The sequence below is a fragment of the Pecten maximus genome, chromosome 3 (assembly GCF_902652985.1).
Source record: "Pecten maximus chromosome 3, xPecMax1.1, whole genome shotgun sequence".
NCBI lineage: Eukaryota > Metazoa > Mollusca > Bivalvia > Pectinida > Pectinidae > Pecten > Pecten maximus.
Window position 1 is genome coordinate 17,577,184 of NC_047017.1, and position 18,857 is coordinate 17,596,040.

General features: G+C 35.6%; 2 protein-coding genes across 3 annotated transcripts in view; one reads left to right on the forward strand and one right to left on the reverse strand.

The window, feature by feature from the left end:
• The window catches only part of LOC117323407 (GTP cyclohydrolase 1-like), a 52,247-nt gene extending 48,510 nt beyond the window's left edge, over window positions 1-3,737 (reverse strand). For both annotated transcript variants that reach the window (XM_033878609.1, XM_033878608.1), the window contains exon 1: window positions 3,338-3,737. In XM_033878609.1, coding sequence (XP_033734500.1) covers window positions 3,338-3,674 — 337 coding nt within the window. In that variant the 5' untranslated portion in view covers window positions 3,675-3,737. The remainder of the gene's footprint in view (window positions 1-3,337) is intronic.
• An 86-nt stretch (window positions 3,738-3,823) lies between these two features.
• Window positions 3,824-18,857, forward strand: part of LOC117323406 (E3 ubiquitin-protein ligase FANCL-like) — a 36,535-nt gene continuing 21,501 nt past the window's right edge. Inside the window, exons 1-4 of the mRNA XM_033878607.1 lie at window positions 3,824-3,946; window positions 9,927-10,037; window positions 10,547-10,666; window positions 12,649-12,705. Coding sequence (XP_033734498.1) covers window positions 9,957-10,037; window positions 10,547-10,666; window positions 12,649-12,705 — 258 coding nt within the window. The 5' untranslated portion in view covers window positions 3,824-3,946; window positions 9,927-9,956. The remainder of the gene's footprint in view (window positions 3,947-9,926; window positions 10,038-10,546; window positions 10,667-12,648; window positions 12,706-18,857) is intronic.

The following is an 18,857-nucleotide window of genomic DNA, read 5'->3' on the forward strand; positions in this document are numbered from 1 at the left end:
TATGGAGTATGAGTTTTAGAATTACAATGTACACAGAAATGATGATGTTTAATGAAGAGAATGAATGTTTTGCGTTTCAGCAATACATATTTCAGATAAATTCACAGCTGAGTATAATTTAACACTCTGAAAATTATCAACATTGATTAATTATCACACAATCAGAATACATGGCTTCCCAAAATGCAATTCACTTTGAGAATGAATATACCAAGGTAATATATACATGCAATTTAAATTGCTTTTACATGTATAATCATATGCATATATTGATTTTTCACTTGTGTTATTTTTCTTTTCATCGTTCAGTTTTATGTTTCATATCAATCAAAAAATATGTGGATTAAAAACAGCATTAATTTTTACAGTTTACAAAAGTTGAACATCAATATTTGTCTAAGGTGACCAGCTGAATCAACAGGATCCATGAAGTATATCTTAGAAATATAAATAAATATTTACTCTTTTTTATAATTCTGTGTTCATTTTGATTTGTTGAATAGGATGTACAAGTACAAGACACAACTGGTGCTTTGATTTGGCTCTGAAAAATGACCACAAATCCTAAAAACTCTCGATCCACCAGACTATACCATCATCACTGATCTTAATGGTTATACAATCAGTCATCGAGAAAATGTTTTTTAACAGAGAGTTTTTATGAAAGATGTCTTTCAACATATTACGAAAAAAAAAATCTGTTTAATATAAATCATGCCGTAAAAATGGTAACTACTTGTATTGCTCTGAATACTCCCAAAGCTTATTTTTTCGGTAACTACTTATACATGTATATGATTTGCTACATTTATTACTTACATATTACCCCCCCCCCCCCCCCCCCCCCCCCCCCCCCCCCGCCCCCCTCCTCAGTTCTTCCTTCCTACAATTTTGCTACACAGATGGTTTCCATCAGTACTCCTTCGTCTGTTGAGTTAATCATTTTCTGGTTTAGTATTTGGTAGATTTATAAGTACCCCTGCATCATGATAGAAAAAGACAAGGGTGGAGAAGAACCTATCTTTCAGCTGAACTTTCAATTTCAGCCACATACCACTACTATTAATTTTTAATTATTTTTAAAGAGATTCCTACCTTCAGACTCCACCAAAATAAGTTTGAAGAGACTCAAATAAAAATCTGACTTTGAGTCATTCTTGAAATCTGTGAATATCTAGAACTTAGTGACCATCAAAATTGAATACAATTAATTCAACCTCAAGCCCACTAATAGTCTAGCATGCATGTAGCCATAGCCATAACATGAGTCTTACCATGAACTAAAAGTATGATGTAGACACTATATATGTTCACTGCTGGTTTTATCTTTGAACTATTATAGCATTATAAATTACTGCATTTTCAGAATTCTGTTTAAAGACAGACTATACGCATAGAGATTTAGATTATACTCACAGCTCATCTAACATATTTGGCCTATATCTAAAAACTTTCATAATGTAAATCTAATATTGGCAGTGCTAACTAGCACCGCTGTATGGTCCAAATATTGAAGGCAACAACAAATAAAGGTATGGTTATATTTCATTGCTCTTTCTGTTGCAATTAAGGTCGAGCTGTTGGAAATTCAGACCCATAACATCAGATGCTATAATGAGAGGATGTGATCCAGAAGAAATCTATCTAAATTTGTAAGGAAACATTTTGAGATGTAGGTTTAAAGCACATCTGTGATAAGTAAATAGGTATGTAACAACCTTAATGTTTTTTTTCCAGTATCTGAAATAAAAATGACAATGTTTTAATTCTTGATCAATATAAATTTTATATATCTTAATTAAAGGCTATGAAGTTCAGTAGAGATTACCAGGTAGATATTATCGGAACTCTAGTACAAAATCTAGAGGAGTCATTGTGTTTGGTTTGTTTAAATGATTTTATCAGATTTAGATAATGCACTCGAGCAGAACAAATACAAAAGTAAAGTGAACAATGGCTCACATAGATAGACCCCACCTCCCTCATCAATAAAGTAAAGGCCCAGGGTTTATGAGTCTATGATCATTGGTACCTGCAGCTTTTCTTTCTTAATGTGCACTCTAGATCTGTGACCTTTAAACATGACTGATGAACACTAAAACCTAATTATATAATCAGGTGTTGAATTTCATGCTGTGATGCTACAGTTTGAATATGAACAAAATCTGCCAAGGGGTTCATGAGAAATGTACACTAGAGGTTTTATTTGTATTTCAAAAGTGGTCAAGTGTGACCTTTGACCAAGGACCATCAAAATGTGGGCAGGTGTAGATGATGCAATTAATATTATGATGGAAACTAAATCTTTTCAGTCCGGTCTATTGTGAGAAGTTGTGTACATAAGGTTATTGCGGATGGACAGGGTGCACGGGTACAAATGACACACGCATGAATGCACCCAAGATTGATTTCTATCTACTCCCATCCCCGTTGTTCAACATGCACTGAGTATGTAAGAACGTAGACATCTTATGTAGTTGGACAACAACCTTCAGCATTCACATATGCATCAGCTAGTGCTGCAGTGTTGTAGTAATTATAAGATGAATATGGTTGTTCCTACTTATTTAACAATTTTAAGTGTACTAGGGGGATCATATATATAGTAGTTGATATGTCCGTCACAATGAAAATTGATTAACGTGCTATAGCTAGGACTTTTTCTGGGGGCTATTTCGGCCGTTAATAGGCCCCATTCCCAATTGAAATTATTTCATATTTAAGCCAAATTCCCAAAATTCGCAGTTTACTCTTGAAAAAATTGTTCCCAATTCACCAATTTTCATCCCAAAATGAGACAAAAAGGCCCTTTCCCAAACCAGTGAGAAAAAGCCCTGCATGCCTACACCAGTACGTTATTTCCTTGGATTAGATAGTGTATACTTTAAACAAAGAGATTAAATATATGGCACATTTAATGGACAAGCTACATATTTAGTACACTAAAAACAAGATTGCACGTGCGTGTGTATATATAGGCCAACAAGTATTCATAAATTCATATGTGTTAATAATTATTTCACACATAAATGTAAAAAATTACTTTACAAATGTTTCTTTACAGATTTAGTGCTTGATTTGTATGATGAAACATTAGTCTACTATTTCCAATATTAGAGAGGTACGTACGTAATTCGTTTTGCTAATATCCATGTATAATGCCCATATCAATAATCTCTTTCAAAATATTAGTACACATTTCATACAACAACATATAATATGTATATAATGCTTTAGATTAACATAAAAGATTCGGACGTTTAAATAATAAAAACAAACCATGCATGCAGGCAATGTCTATAGGAGCTACATATAACATCACTACAGTGTACAGTACCTTTTATGTTTTCTCTGTAGCCCTTTGTAAAAAACATCATAGCCTTGGCTGCCCTTTCTGGTGTCCTTAGCAATCCCTGTCGTGACGTATCTTCTCCTAAACCTTTTAATATACCTTTATAGTTTTCTTGTAAAGCACTTTTTATTTGTTCTTCCTTGCAGATCGTATTATCCTGTTCACGTTCTGTTTCTTTTTCCGAATCCGTCTCCTTTAATTCGCTGACATTGTCGCCTGAGTTTATTGTTACAACGGTGGTTGTTGTCAGCTTTCTTAATTTCTGCTCTAATTCCATATTAGGATCTGGTACGAATGGAGTTGTAATTCGACTGTCACACATGATTGGAGAGGTTTTATGAATGGGGCCTCGATCTATACTTCACGTCTTCAAGCCGGTCCGACTGACTCTCACTCTGACGCAGGTGGGATTTGTTTATACTGGTGAACTCGCAAGCTCATGAATAATCGTTATTTTCCGGAAATTCCCCGTCAATGTGCAAAGAACGTTTGTAGAGCAAGCCCACTGCTAATGTATTATCAGAAGCATCTTTAGTACGCTGATGAGCATAGTCAATGGAGGGAAATATGCAGATGTAAGCTAAACAAATACAGGTAATGAGGGTAATGCGGGCAATATATGTTGATTCATAAAATATAATGTAATGGAGAGGGTTATAACTTCTGCTTTTTTCATTGAGAACTAACTATCAGCTCAGCATTTCGCTCTGATCGATCTAGGCCTACTTGAAAACTGAATGTTGTTGCCTGTGTAACGATGGAGTTACAAGTGCCGTCATGGCTTCATAATAAGATATTTTCAGGACACCTTATAGTGGGAGTGCAGCGAAATCTTCCAGTTATTACTTTTAGTTGTTTTTGACGAAAATGTAGGAGATGGAGGCAATCCAGATAAAATATTTTTATCATTGCCAAAACTATGACCAAAGGGAGACTATCCATATCGATTTTAATAATCTAATTTAAGGTTCAGACGTAAAGAGGAATAGTGAAAGTAACAGAAAAAACTGACATGCAAACGAAAACACAATTCTAACAAACATTGATAAATCGAAGTCAAAATATGACAAACTATAGATTTCCATAGAGACTCTTTGTAAAGTACATGGAGAAAAGACCATGTGTTCCGGAAGGGTAAGCGTCTTCAGTTTCATTGATCACACCACCATGCAAATCTAGGCATACATGCCATACCTCCCAGCGTGAGACAAAATCTCCCTTATTTTCAAGTCATTTATTTCCTTCCAGAAGGAGAGCCTAAATTCCCGTATTTTGTAATTCCCTCCAGTATTTTGGCCGACGCCATTTTTGTTTACAATTCTTTAGTTTTTTCCACGAGATTTGGCTAAATTTAGCGATCATGTGATCCATCTAGACTAGGATAGAAAGTCACATAATGAAAATGAGAATTTTTTCTGGTTAGAGTTTAACAGCAGACAGTCTGACATATCAACAAACAATGAGCATGTCTTATTTCATATCACTTAAAGAAACATAATTAATATTTACGAGAACATAATCTCAGTCATAAAACCACTGAACTTTGCTAGCCAGTTCTCTCCTCATATTGAACACGCTTGGCCAGCAAAGTTTAAACCATCCCAATCCCATGATTTTCATTAACCAGCTGCATCTCTTGAAAGTTGAAACCCTTTGTTGTTAGCTTTTTATTGTTACTATAGACAACTGCATATGTCTGCAAATCAGTATGGTCTGGGTTGATACAATGAAGTTTTCTTAAGTTGATTTAAAAAAAAAAATGGTTGGGTTATGGTTTGATATTGAGAAAAAAACGTCTACCAGGTAAAAGATGATGACTTAGTTTTTTAACACTTGGATATGTGAACTGCTTGTGGGGCATCACTTATGTACAGTGTGAACATAGACCTTCATTGATAACAAGTCATCATAGTGTATCACTCTAATTAACAGTTTGACATCTTGTTTGTACATGTAAGTGTTTCTATTTCTAATGTCTTTTAAATGTATGAATTTTATGTTCTTATTGAAGATGACATGAAATTATTTTTTTTTATAATTCATTTTTTTTTCGAAATCATGGTGTATACTACATATACGTACATGTATAATCACATACACATAACACACATAGACAGTATTACATTAATGTTCATATTTTTACAATTGCATTCTCATTCAATCATAGAGTACATATACATGTATATATATTCCTACATACACACATATATCCTGACCCATGCATACATACTATTATATCCACTCTCACACTGAAACATAACATACTTAAGAGAAGGGAAGAAGGGGAAGAGGAAGAAAGAAAGAAAAGATGGTGATAGAAACAAGGAGAATAGTTGCGGTTAATTTGAATACATGTACATAGAGTAAATTATTTATTTCTGTAGAGAGATAGAAATCAAAAGTTTCCTTTAGGGTAGAGATGTGGGGAGTAATATTCTTAATGGCCTAGCTTTATACATGTAGTTACAAAAAGAATATAATAGTGTTTGTAAACTGGCAGGAATTAGTTTTGGTTATTAAATATATCAAGACGAATAAAGTTTTTCCATTTACACCAAGTATTCGTGAATTTTGCTTTGAAAGAATGGTTCTGACCGTTTGATATGAATTTCTGCGTATTGTAGTAATATTTTGTTATTTGCCAATGCGTTGACATTTAAGGATTTATTAAGACACCTCGTTCTGTAAATGTATTGTTAGATGATAAGAATTACTATATTATCAACTGTTGCATTAATACTATTGTTTGTGAGTCCGAAAAGAAAAGACTGTTTATTTATTGCAAAAGGAATATAGAGTGCATCTACCAGTGATTCAAAATTTTGTAATAGATTTTGCACTTCCTGGCATTCCCACATCAAGTCAATTATTGTTTCTCTTTCAGAGTTACAGAAAGTGCACATAGGGCTATTTACTATACCATATTTAAACAAATTAGAATTAGTGGTAAGAATATAATGAGATTTGCGATATTGAAGCCATTGAAGTTTAGTATTTTTTGTTACTTTACGTGGACTATTGTATATTTTACTCCATTCTCCTTCATCAAATAAGAGCTGTTCATTCCATTTTGATTTGCCAGTAGCAACAGTGTCTGTTTTATTGAAAATATTATAAAAGAGTTTTGAATCACTGATACTTGAGAGAAAACACTGTATATTAGGAGGTAGCAAAGGGCGAATAACTGGTGGGATATTTTGGGGTAGAGGATCTGGCAGACATTTCCGAACTGCAGATATTAATCCTTGGACCTGAAGAAAATTTGTATGTAATTGATATCTTTGTGAAAGTTGACAAATGAAATATATATACATAAAGGCATTTAATTAATGACACCTGTATCAGAAGGAAACCCTAAGTTATTGATCAAGGATATATTAACTTTTTTAATAATTCTGATAGCACATGCATATACAAAGTGATTACTATGAGATAAATTGCTCCTTGATACAGTGACAAATGTCTAAGAGGAAAACAAAATCTAAGATCTTGGAACAGATTGTGTCCCAACGTCTTCATTCAAATAGCCTCCAGGACCACTTTTAATTTGCATATTGCACCAGACATTACTAAATCAATTCTCTGGTATGTCTTTAATGACTTCAGCCTTGCATAATAACTAATAAATAAATAAAAAAAAAAAATATTTAAAAAAAACCAAAAAAAAAACCTAATGGATATCAACTGAAGAGGATGTATGTGTTGCTATACTAACCCAGGGCATCCAGTTGATCCTTAAGTTTTAGCAATTTCAGAAGCCAAATCACAATTTCTCAGAAAATTGAAGGTTCAAGACACATGTCATACAGACATATGTTCAACTTCCTCCACTCTCAAAAGTCCAACCTTATTTGAGGAGTCAAAAACATCCTCTCAAGGTCAACTGGATGTCCTGTTAAACCTGATTTGAATACTAACTTGTATTCATGCGTTGCAGTCGAGCAATACGTTCTGTACTAACTGAAACTACAGTGGTAAATAAAAGAAACCACACAGAAGGTTTAGAGTAAAGATCGTTATACTTGACTTGTGTAATACTGCATATGAAATCACTGACCATGAAATATTCTAATACTGGTATCAGTTTATGATGTCATAGATGTAACAATTAATGTGTGCCCACAACTTAAGTGCTTAAGGAAATTAAGCTGTTAAGCAATAAAATATATCAATATAATGTACATGTTCATGACACCTTCATTACAATTAGCTTGAAAGCATATATAAATAAATAAATAAATAATGCACATAATTATATGCATCTGGTCTATCAAGTAACCTTGACCCTGTGTAAGGTCAATAGCTGACCTTGACCCATAAGCCATACAAATTTTGACATTTTGATGTCATTTTTCTTCCACATAAGTATTCAAGTGTACATTAATAAGATGTGATGTAGAACTAGAACATCAAACAAGGTGTTGAATATAACGAAAGATAATTGACTTCCGCTGGTTCTTGGTCATAATTGACTGATTAGTAAAAAGCATTCTACAATCAATTGATGGTTATGGGATGCAAATACAGTCAATGAAGTCAGTCCCTCCATAGCATGCAGTCATGAAATATCCAGTAATTTAAGTTGAATTATTTTATGAGTTTCCACGGTTGCTTAGAAACAGGACTGTACATCTGAGACACCAAAGTTTGTGAGCTTGTCTCAGTGATTACAGTCATCAGCATCTAGATCAGATGTCTACTACATTAATGGGGAACAGAAAGAACTATTTACCTTTTCTATAAAATGTCAGCAAACAGCTGAGGTTCAGCGTCATAACGACTGATTAAGTCCAAGCACCTCAGTGCCAAAACAACTGTGGTATTCCTAGTTGGAGGTTGGAGCAAATACCTCTGAAGCAATTCTTGTTGGCACTACTGAGACCGTCCTATCTATTTTGATTTGGACTATACAACAGTGACTTGTATGATCATTGATCATTAATGATTATAACATGGCAGTATATAACATCACATCTGAGTCATCACTTGATGATATTTTGGTTGTCATCAAATAAGGTTAAAGGTCAATGTCAAAGGTTGCAATTGACCACCTTCAGAATAAAAAGCTGGTTTGAAAGATATTTCATAGACCCCTGCAGAGATTTATTAGGTCATCTAGAAAAAAGTCTCAAGTGACCTATTCTAACGCCATTTGTCCATCGTCGTCGTCCGTTCGGAAACAATTTACATTTTCAACTTCTTCTCCGAAACCGCTGAACCAAATTCGTTTAAATTTGGCAGGAAGCTTCCATGGCCTAAGGTCAACAAAAATTGTGAATTATGTGGTCCCAACCCCCCAGGGGCCTGAGGGGTTTAGCCAAAAAGGGTCAAATTGACTAAAATTTTACTTCAGTTTATATAGGGAAATCACATTTTTGACTATCATTTGTTTGATTTCTATTTGAATTTATTCTTTGTTAACATTATCAGCATGGGATGACAGCTTGATGGTATGTAAATGTTGGCCATGGCTGATCCTCTTGGCTGATAGGAAGGGCCAAAAAGGGTCAATTAAATTAAGTGAAATATTTCAAAACTCAGGTGACCGTTAATGCCCATGGGCCACTTGTTTATTGATGAGGGGGTATATGTATGTTCAGAAACATGTTGGAATATTTTAAGTTTTGTACCAATTTATAATTATAGGTAGACCATCTCAGCATCATTTTAAATATGGCCACTTCAAAAACTACAAATATCACATTGTTGAAACAACAGTCACATTCAAATGTGTTATAATATTATCAGTAAAAGGAATATTTGTATAAAGTACTTATAATACTTCATTAATTGGTGAGTATAAAGCTGTTTTTTAATTGTCATTGATAACATGCCTTGTCGGCTAAATGCTGAATCCATACCTATGCATCTTCATTAAAATTAAGTCCTATTTAAATGTGTACATGTGTTTTATTAGTAAAATCAATGAATTGAATTGTTTGTTGACCTGGATTCTATGGTAACATAAGTACAGCATCTGGCCGATGTATAGATATAGGATCACCTGGTTATTTACTTTATCATTTATTGTCACAGCTTGCTACAGATTATGTTCACACAATTTTTATACAGAGACCAGAATGATCAACTTTTGTACAAAATCTCTTAATATGTTCCATGTTTGCTTCTTGTTAGGCCTTTATTTGGTCAAATATTTATGTTTTTAATTTAAGGATATTTTATTCATATTTTTCGAAATAAAGACAGTAACACAATTTAACAAAGGAACATTTTTAAAGCTCACTCACTCTCATTCTGAAATCTTCTTGATGTCACAAATAGACGATGTCATAATTATGTTACTGATTCCCGTGCTTATTAACCTGCTGAGCCTTTTTTCACGGCGAACATGCTAATTTATTCGCCGTTAGAGTTTACTCCTGAAGAAGGGAGATATGTAAATATATACCAATGGCTTTGGCAACCTTATGCTGTACCTCTTTAATAAGACCACTGTTACATAATGGTAGAATTCTACTGTTTGAAGTTTTGAACCTCTGTATTAAGACCACTTAAGGCCAGTAATTCCAAATGACAGACAGATTATTCAGCCAGACTTTGTGTGTTCTGATAGGGTATGGAGAGGTCTGTATAAGAGGACCACATGGACATGCTTAGGAACTTTCCAGGGATAATTCCAGTAAATAAACAGGCGTCCATATACACTGGCTACATCAACATCTGCGTAAGTACTAAAAGAAACTTATTTATCATTGACAAGACTGTCATATACAAAATTTCATCTTATATTCAGTGTGCTTAGCTTAAGAAAGATATTCAGATTCTCTGGTACGTATTGTGACCACAATATTGGGGCAGTTTGTGGACGAGATAAATGAATTTATTTCAAAAATACAACTAAACCAAAAGATTATTATACTAGTTATGTAATTAACATGCAATTAAAGTAATTCATTTTTTTCCAATTGCCTGTTAGTTCATTTTATTTCACAAAAAAAATTAATAATTAAGATTTGGAAAACTAAATCAAGTTCTAGTCATGGGTGGAAGTTTTCAGTGCTGATAATGAACTCATTATTATGGGAAAGTTTTCTCCCATATATGTTTTTGTTGAATTTTTAAATCTGATATTTTCACCCATGGATAGTAACTTGACATCATACAACATCTGTTGAAGTTCTTATATATGATATGTCAGTGTTTGAAGTTAGCATTGATGTTATCTAATTTTAGAATGAAGACTACAGAATCCATATCGAATTACCCGACAAGAAGAACCTGGAAGAACTGCAGTTTTCTTGTGACTGGAAACTTCAACAGTTACTTCATGGATACACAGCCATCTTGAAACAGGTAGAAATTGGTATCTATTGTCGGTACTTCAACAATATCTTCAAACAACTTCTTCTGAACTTAATGATTGGAATTTTAACATAATTTGACTGGAAGTATCCCTCAGTTATAGGGATTCAAAATTGTACAACTGACAGGGCTGACATACCTTGGGGTTGAAGAACATGGCTGAATTGGGGGCAATTTGGCAAATATTGCTATAAACACCTTCTCTGGAATTAAGAAATCAATATCATTCACATTTGACTGGAAAACTATCCCTAGGTGGAAAACTATCACTAAGTGGCTGCGATTCAATATTGTACAAATGGCGGAACTGGTCCCCAGGGGGGCTGAAGGGTGGGACCAAAAGGGGGCAATATGGCTATATACTAAGCAATAGTTTTGCACTGTATCACCAAAATACTGCAAGCTATACTTAAAAATGGTATTGATCTTACCAGAGTACTGAGAGTTGATACATAGTTACCTGTTTGTGTTACAGAACTGAGAGTTGATACATAGTTACCTGTTTGTGTTACAGAACTGAGAGTTGATACATAGTTACCTGTTTGTGTTACAGAACTGAGAGTTGATACATAGTTACCTGTTTGTGTTACAGAACTGAGAGTTGATACATAGTTACCTGTTTGTGTTACAGAACTGAGAGTTGATACATAGTTACCTGTTTGTGTTACAGAACTGAGAGTTGATACATAGTTACTTGTTTGTGTTACAGAACTGAGAGTTGATACATAGTTACCTGTTTGTGTTACAGAACTGAGAGTTGATACATAGTTACCTGTTTGTGTTACAGAACTGAGAGTTGATACATAGTTACCTGTTTGTGTTACAGAACTGAGAGTTGATACATAGTTACCTGTTTGTGTTACAGAACTGAGAGTTGATACATAGTTACCTGTTTGTGTTACAGAACTGAGAGTTGATACATAGTTGCCTGTTTGTGTTACAGAACTGAGAGTTGATACATAGTTACCTGTTTGTGTTACAGAACTGAGAGTTGATACATAGTTACCTGTTTGTTTGTGTTACAGAACTGAGAGTTGATACATAGTTACCTGTTTGTGTTACAGAACTGAGAGTTGATACATAGTTACCTGTTTGTGTTACAGAACTGAGAGTTGATACATAGTTACCTGTTTGTGTTATAGAACTGAGAGTTGATACATAGTTACCTGTTTGTGTTATAGAACTGAGAGTTGATACATAGTTACCTGTTTGTGTTACAGAACTGAGAGTTGATACATAGTTACCTGTTTGTGTTACAGAACTGAGAGTTGATACATAGTTACCTGTTTGTGTTACAGAACTGAGAGTTGATACATAGTTACCTGTTTGTGTTACAGAACTGAGAGTTGATACATAGTTACCTGTTTGTGTAATAGAACTGAGAGTTGATACATAGTTACCTGTTTGTGTTATAGAACTGAGAGTTGATACATAGTTACCTGTTTGTTTGTGTTACAGAACTGAGAGTTGATACATAGTTACCTGTTTGTGTTACAGAACTGAGAGTTGATACATAGTTACCTGTTTGTGTTACAGAACTGAGAGTTGATACATAGTTACCTGTTTGTGTTATAGAACTGAGAGTTGATACATAGTTACCTGTTTGTTTGTGTTACAGAACTGAGAGTTGATACATAGTTACCTGTTTGTGTTACAGAACTGAGAGTTGATACATAGTTACCTGTTTGTGTTACAGAACTGAGAGTTGATACATAGTTACCTGTTTGTGTTACAGAACTGAGAGTTGATACATAGTTACCTGTTTGTGTTACAGAACTGAGAGTTGATACATAGTTACCTGTTTGTTTGTGTTACAGAACTGAGAGTTGATACATAGTTACCTGTTTGTGTTACAGAACTGAGAGTTGATACATAGTTACCTGTTTGTGTTACAGAAATGAGAGTTGATACAAAGTTACCTGTTTGTGTTATAGAACTGAGAGTTGATACAAAGTTACCTGTTTGTGTTACAGAGGCTGAAACAGTGCACTACCCTGTGTCAGTATTTACTGGAGGTGAAAAGTCTGGTGGTAAGAGAGTATTAGATACTTTATATTGTAAAAATACTGTCTCATAATATTAAATATTAGTAACATATATTGGATATGGATCTTTTTTTCTTTTGTCATTGGCTAAAAAGTCAGTATTGCAATTTTGACGTCATAATCATTGTGATGTTCACAATGCCCGAATGCTCTAATGTGAATTTCCTGTCATCAAGATAACTATAATGTAATTCCACCCTTCTGCAAAGATGTTTAATATCTAAAATGCTAATTCAGAACCTTTGGTCAATATTGTGTTATAGTGACCATACAATATTGACCAAATCAAAGGTTCATAATTTTTAAAACACCATATTGACCTCACCAAAGGTCTATAATTGGTAAAGAAGACCTGAAAATCATTATGTTATAGGTAGTAATGTATATATACTGTACATTGGACATCTAATATATTATGGGACATAAAAAACGGATTGCTGTTGTTTTCTGATGTTATCTGGAGGCTTTGCTTATTTTAATATGAAGTCTTATGCATCGATCATGACCCCAGTTTAGAGTTTAAGTAACTTGAAACATCAATTCCTGTATCTCTTATGTAAAGCTATGTAAAAATATCATCTCGAGAAGTTGATGAAATACTTAACGTCCCAATATTCCTCCCTATCAATCTGAATCAAGCAGTTATAGTCCAGTCATGCTGTCCACAATAACCTTGACCCTTAACTATATAATCATCAGGGATCATTTTGGAGGGGGCTTATAATTTTCCTAAATGACCCACATGATTCAGAAAAATCATTTAAATTCCTATAAATTATATGTAAATTATATTACAGATAGTTCTTTTTCTTGAAAATGACCCATCCATGTGATAGCCCAAAATAATCCCTGTACCATTGTTGATACATTTTTTAAAACCTTGATATTTTTTTGTTTTTTTACCGGTATTTGTTTTATTTTTCAGAAGTTTTTATACTGTGTAAAGTACATATTATACAATTGTACTCAGAAGTAATAATCAATTATTACAGAATGATAAAATTACAGAAGATCTAGCACACATACACACACATCTTACTCCACATTCATAAAATCATTGATAATCTTTTGATGAATTTTCCAAATATTACTTTTACACTGTATTTAAAGAAAGAAAGCTGAAAAGAAAATGATAAGCAAAGAGAAAAATCATATTTGTTAATTAATTAAAGATTATAATGAAATTCATCCTTTGTTGAACTCTGTTAATTAATAATTTCAAAGCATTCCATCTGAATGGTTCAGAGATGATTTTCTTCCTTCACCATGGTAGATCTATATTTCTTAATTCCTGCCTCAGACCCATTATTTATGTATACATGTTACTGTACACTGGTTGATCTTTGACACAATGTTATCTGGAGAGAGGAAGCTCAATGTTTACCAGTTTCTTATCTAAACATCAAGCTCGGCCTAGTAAATTCCTGGTCATGACATCATCAACTCTATATATAGACTGTGTAAAATACAAGTGTATCTGACACGTCACATCAATGATTTGTTTGCTTAGTTGAATTAAAATCATATTTGCAATTAATGTTTGATAGATATTAATATATAGATAAGAGTTTATATATTTTTTGTCTCTATAATATCATATCTGTTGGTAATAGTTTTAGAGATTGATTTGATAATTAAAACATCATTGGAGATTTCTTCCGGGTTGAATTTAAGTGTTAAGTTGTCAAGATAAACATTGAACAACTGGGTCTGGGTTTTTATCGACTTCTGTGAAGGTGTGGGTGTGTATTGGAGTTTAATTAAAGTTCAGACAGGTTACAGATCCCTGAGGACACAGTCTGTTTGTGAAAGGATGCTGGTGTGTTGACATAGTCAATGAGCCAGTCCCACAATGCTTCTACCATATTGATACAGAATCCAGTGTCACTGTAGGGGCTGCCCTATATTGTTGTGTAATCTCGACGTTATCTTAGAAGTCTGACTATACTCAGTACAGTTGTCATTGGTGTGACTCCATCATATAACACCTCAGTACAGTTGTCATTGGCGATTCCACCATATAACACCTCAGTTCAGTTGTCATTGGCGATTCCACCATATAACACCTCAGTTCAGTTGTCATTGGTGACTCCACAATATAACACCTCAGTACAGTTGTCATTGGCGATTCCACCATATAACACCTCAGTTCAGTTGTCATTGGCGATTCCACCATATAACACCTCAGTTCAGTTGTCATTGGTGACTCCACAATATAACACCTCAGTACAGTTGTCATTGGCGATTCCACCATATAACACCTCAGTTCAGTTGTCATTGGTGACTCCACAATATAACACCTCAGTACAGTTGTCAATGGTGACTCCACCATATAACACCTCAGTACAGTTGTCATTGGTGACTCCACCATATAACACCTCAGTACAGTTGTCATTGGTGACTCCATCATATAACACCCCAGTACAGTTGTCAATCGAACTCCAACATATAACACCTCTGTACAGTTGTCATTGGTGACCCCACCATATAACACCACAGTACAGTTGTCATTGGTGACTCCACCATATAACACCTCAGTACAGTTGCCATTGGTGATTCCACCATATAACACCTCAGTACAGTTGTCATTGGTGACTCCATCATATAACATCTCAGTACAGTTGTCATTGGTGACTCCACCATATAACACCTCAGTACAGTTGTCATTGGTGTCTCAATCATATAACACTTCAGTACAGTTGTCATTGGTGACTCCACCATATAACACCTCAGTACAGTTGTCATTGGTGTGACTCCATCATATAACACCTCAGTACAGTTGTCATTGGTGACTCCACCATATAACACCTCAGTACAGTTGTCATTGGTGACTCCATCATATAACACCTCAGTTCAGTTGTCAATGGTGATTCCACCATATAACACCTCAGTACAGTTGTCATTGGTGACTCCACCATATAACACCTCAGTACAGTTGTCATTGGTGACTCCACCATATAACACCTCAGTACAGTTGTCATTGGTGACTCCACCATATAACACCTCAGTACAGTTGTCATTGGTGTGACTCCATCATATAACACCTCAGTACAGTTGTCATTGGTGACTCCACCATATAACACCTCAGTACAGTTGCCATTGGTGATTCCACCATATAACACCTCAGTACAGTTGTCATTGGTGACTCCACCATATAACACCTCAGTACAGTTGTCATTGGTGACTCCACCATATAACACCTCAGTACAGTTGTCATTGGTGACTCCATCATATAACACCTCAGTACAGTTGTCATTGGTGACTCCACCATATAACACCTCAGTACAGTTGTCATTGGTGACTCCATCATATAACACCTCAGTACAGTTGTCATTGGTGTGACTCCATCATATAACTCCTCAGTACAGTTGTCATTGGTGTGACTCCACCATATAACACCTCAGTACAGTTGTCATTGGTGTGACTCCATCATATAACACCTCAGTACAGTTGTCATTGGTGTGACTCCATCATATAACTCCTCAGTACAGTTGTCATTGGTGTGACTCCACCATATAACACCTCAGTACAGTTGTAATTGGTGTGACTCCATCATATAACTCCTCAGTACAGTTGTCATTGGTGTGACTCCATCATATAACACCTCAGTACAGTTGTCAATGGTGACTCCACCATATAACACCTCAGTACAGTTGTCAATGGTGACTCCACAATATAACACCTCAGTACAGTTGTCATTGGTGACTCCACCATATAACACCTCAGTACAGTTGTCATTGGTGTGACTCCATCATATAACACCTCAGTACAGTTGTCATTGGTGACTCCACCATATAACACCTCAGTACAGTTGTCATTGGTGATTCCACCATATAACACCTCAGTACAGTTGTCATTGGTGACTCCACCATATGACACCTCAGTACAGTTGTCATTGGTGACTCCATCATATAACACCTCAGTTCAGTTGTCAATGGTGATTCCACCATATAACACCTCAGTACAGTTGTCATTGGTGACTCCACCATATGACACCTCAGTATAGTTGTCATTGGTGTGACTCCATCATATAACACCTCAGTACAGTTGTCATTGGTGACTCCATCATATAACACCTCAGTACAGTTGTCATTGGTGTGACTCCATCATATAACACCTCAGTACAGTTGTCATTGGTGTGACTCCATCATATAACACCTCAGTACAGTTGTCAATGGTGACTCCACCATATAACACCTCAGTACAGTTGTCAATGGTGACTCCACAATATAACACCTCAGTACAGTTGTCATTGGTGACTCCACCATATAACACCTCAGTACAGTTGTCATTTGTGACTCCACCATATAACACCTCAGTACAGTTGTCATTGGTGATTCCACCATATAACACCTCAGTACAGTTGTCATTGGTGTGACTCCATCATATAACACCTCAGTACAGTTGTCAATGGTGACTCCATCATAAAACACCTCAGTACAGTTGTCATTGGTGACTCCATCATATAACACCTCAGTACAGTTGTCATTGGTAACTCCATCATATACCACCTCAGTACAGTTGTCATTGGTGACTCCACCATATAACACCTCAGTACAGTTGTCATTGGTAACTCCATCATATAACACCTCAGTACAGTTGTCATTGGTGACTCCATCATAAAACACCTCAGTACAGTTGTCATTGGTGACTCCACCATATACCACCTCAGTACAGTTGTCATTGTGACTCCATCATATAACACCTCAGTACAGTTGTCATTGGTGACTCCACCATATAACACCTCAGTACAGTTGTCATTGGTGATTCCACCATATAACACCTCAGTACAGTTGTCATTGGTGACTCCACCATATGACACCTCAGTACAGTTGTCATTGGTGACTCCATCATATAACACCTCAGTTCAGTTGTCAATGGTGATTCCACCATATAACACCTCAGTACAGTTGTCATTGGTGACTCCACCATATGACACCTCAGTATAGTTGTCATTGGTGTGACTCCATCATATAACACCTCAGTACAGTTGTCATTGGTGACTCCATCATATAACACCTCAGTACAGTTGTCATTGGTGTGACTCCATCATATAACACCTCAGTACAGTTGTCATTGGTGTGACTCCATCATATAACACCTCAGTACAGTTGTCAATGGTGACTCCACCATATAACACCTCAGTACAGTTGTCAATGGTGACTCCACAATATAACACCTCAGTACAGTTGTCATTGGTGACTCCACCATATAACACCTCAGTACAGTTGTCATTGGTGTGACTCCATCATATAACACCTCAGTACAGTTGTCATTGGTGACTCCACCATATAACACCTCAGTACAGTTGTCATTGGTGATTCCACCATATAACCCCTCAGTACAGTTGTCATTGGTGACTCCACCATATGACACCTCAGTACAGTTGTCATTGGTGACTCCATCATATAACACCTCCGTACAGTTGTCATTGGTGACTCCATCATATAACACCTCAGTACAGTTGTCAATGGTGACTCCACCATATAACTCCTCCGTACAGTTGTCATTGGTGACTCCATCATATAACACCTCAGTACAGTTGTCATTTGTGACTCCACCATATAACACCTCAGTACAGTTGTCATTGGTGATTCCACCATATAACACCTCAGTACAGTTGTCATTGGTGTGACTCCATCATATAACACCTCAGTACAGTTGTCAATGGTGACTCCATCATAAAACACCTCAGTACAGTTGTCATTGGTGACTCCATCATATAACACCTCAGTACAGTTGTCATTGGTAACTCCATCATATACCACCTCAGTACAGTTGTCATTGGTGACTCCACCATATAACACCTTAGTACAGTTGTCATTGGTAACTCCATCATATAACACCTCAGTACAGTTGTCATTGGTGACTCCATCATAAAACACCTCAGTACAGTTGTCATTGGTGACTCCACCATATACCACCTCAGTACAGTTGTCATTGGTGACTCCATCATATAACACCTCAGTACAGTTGTCATTGGTGACTCCATCATATAACACCTCAGTACAGTTGTCATTGGTGACTCCACCATATAACACCTCAGTACAGTTGTCATTGGTGATTCCACCATATAACACCTCAGTACAGTTGTCAATGGTGACTCCACCATATAACACCTCAGTACAGTTGTCATT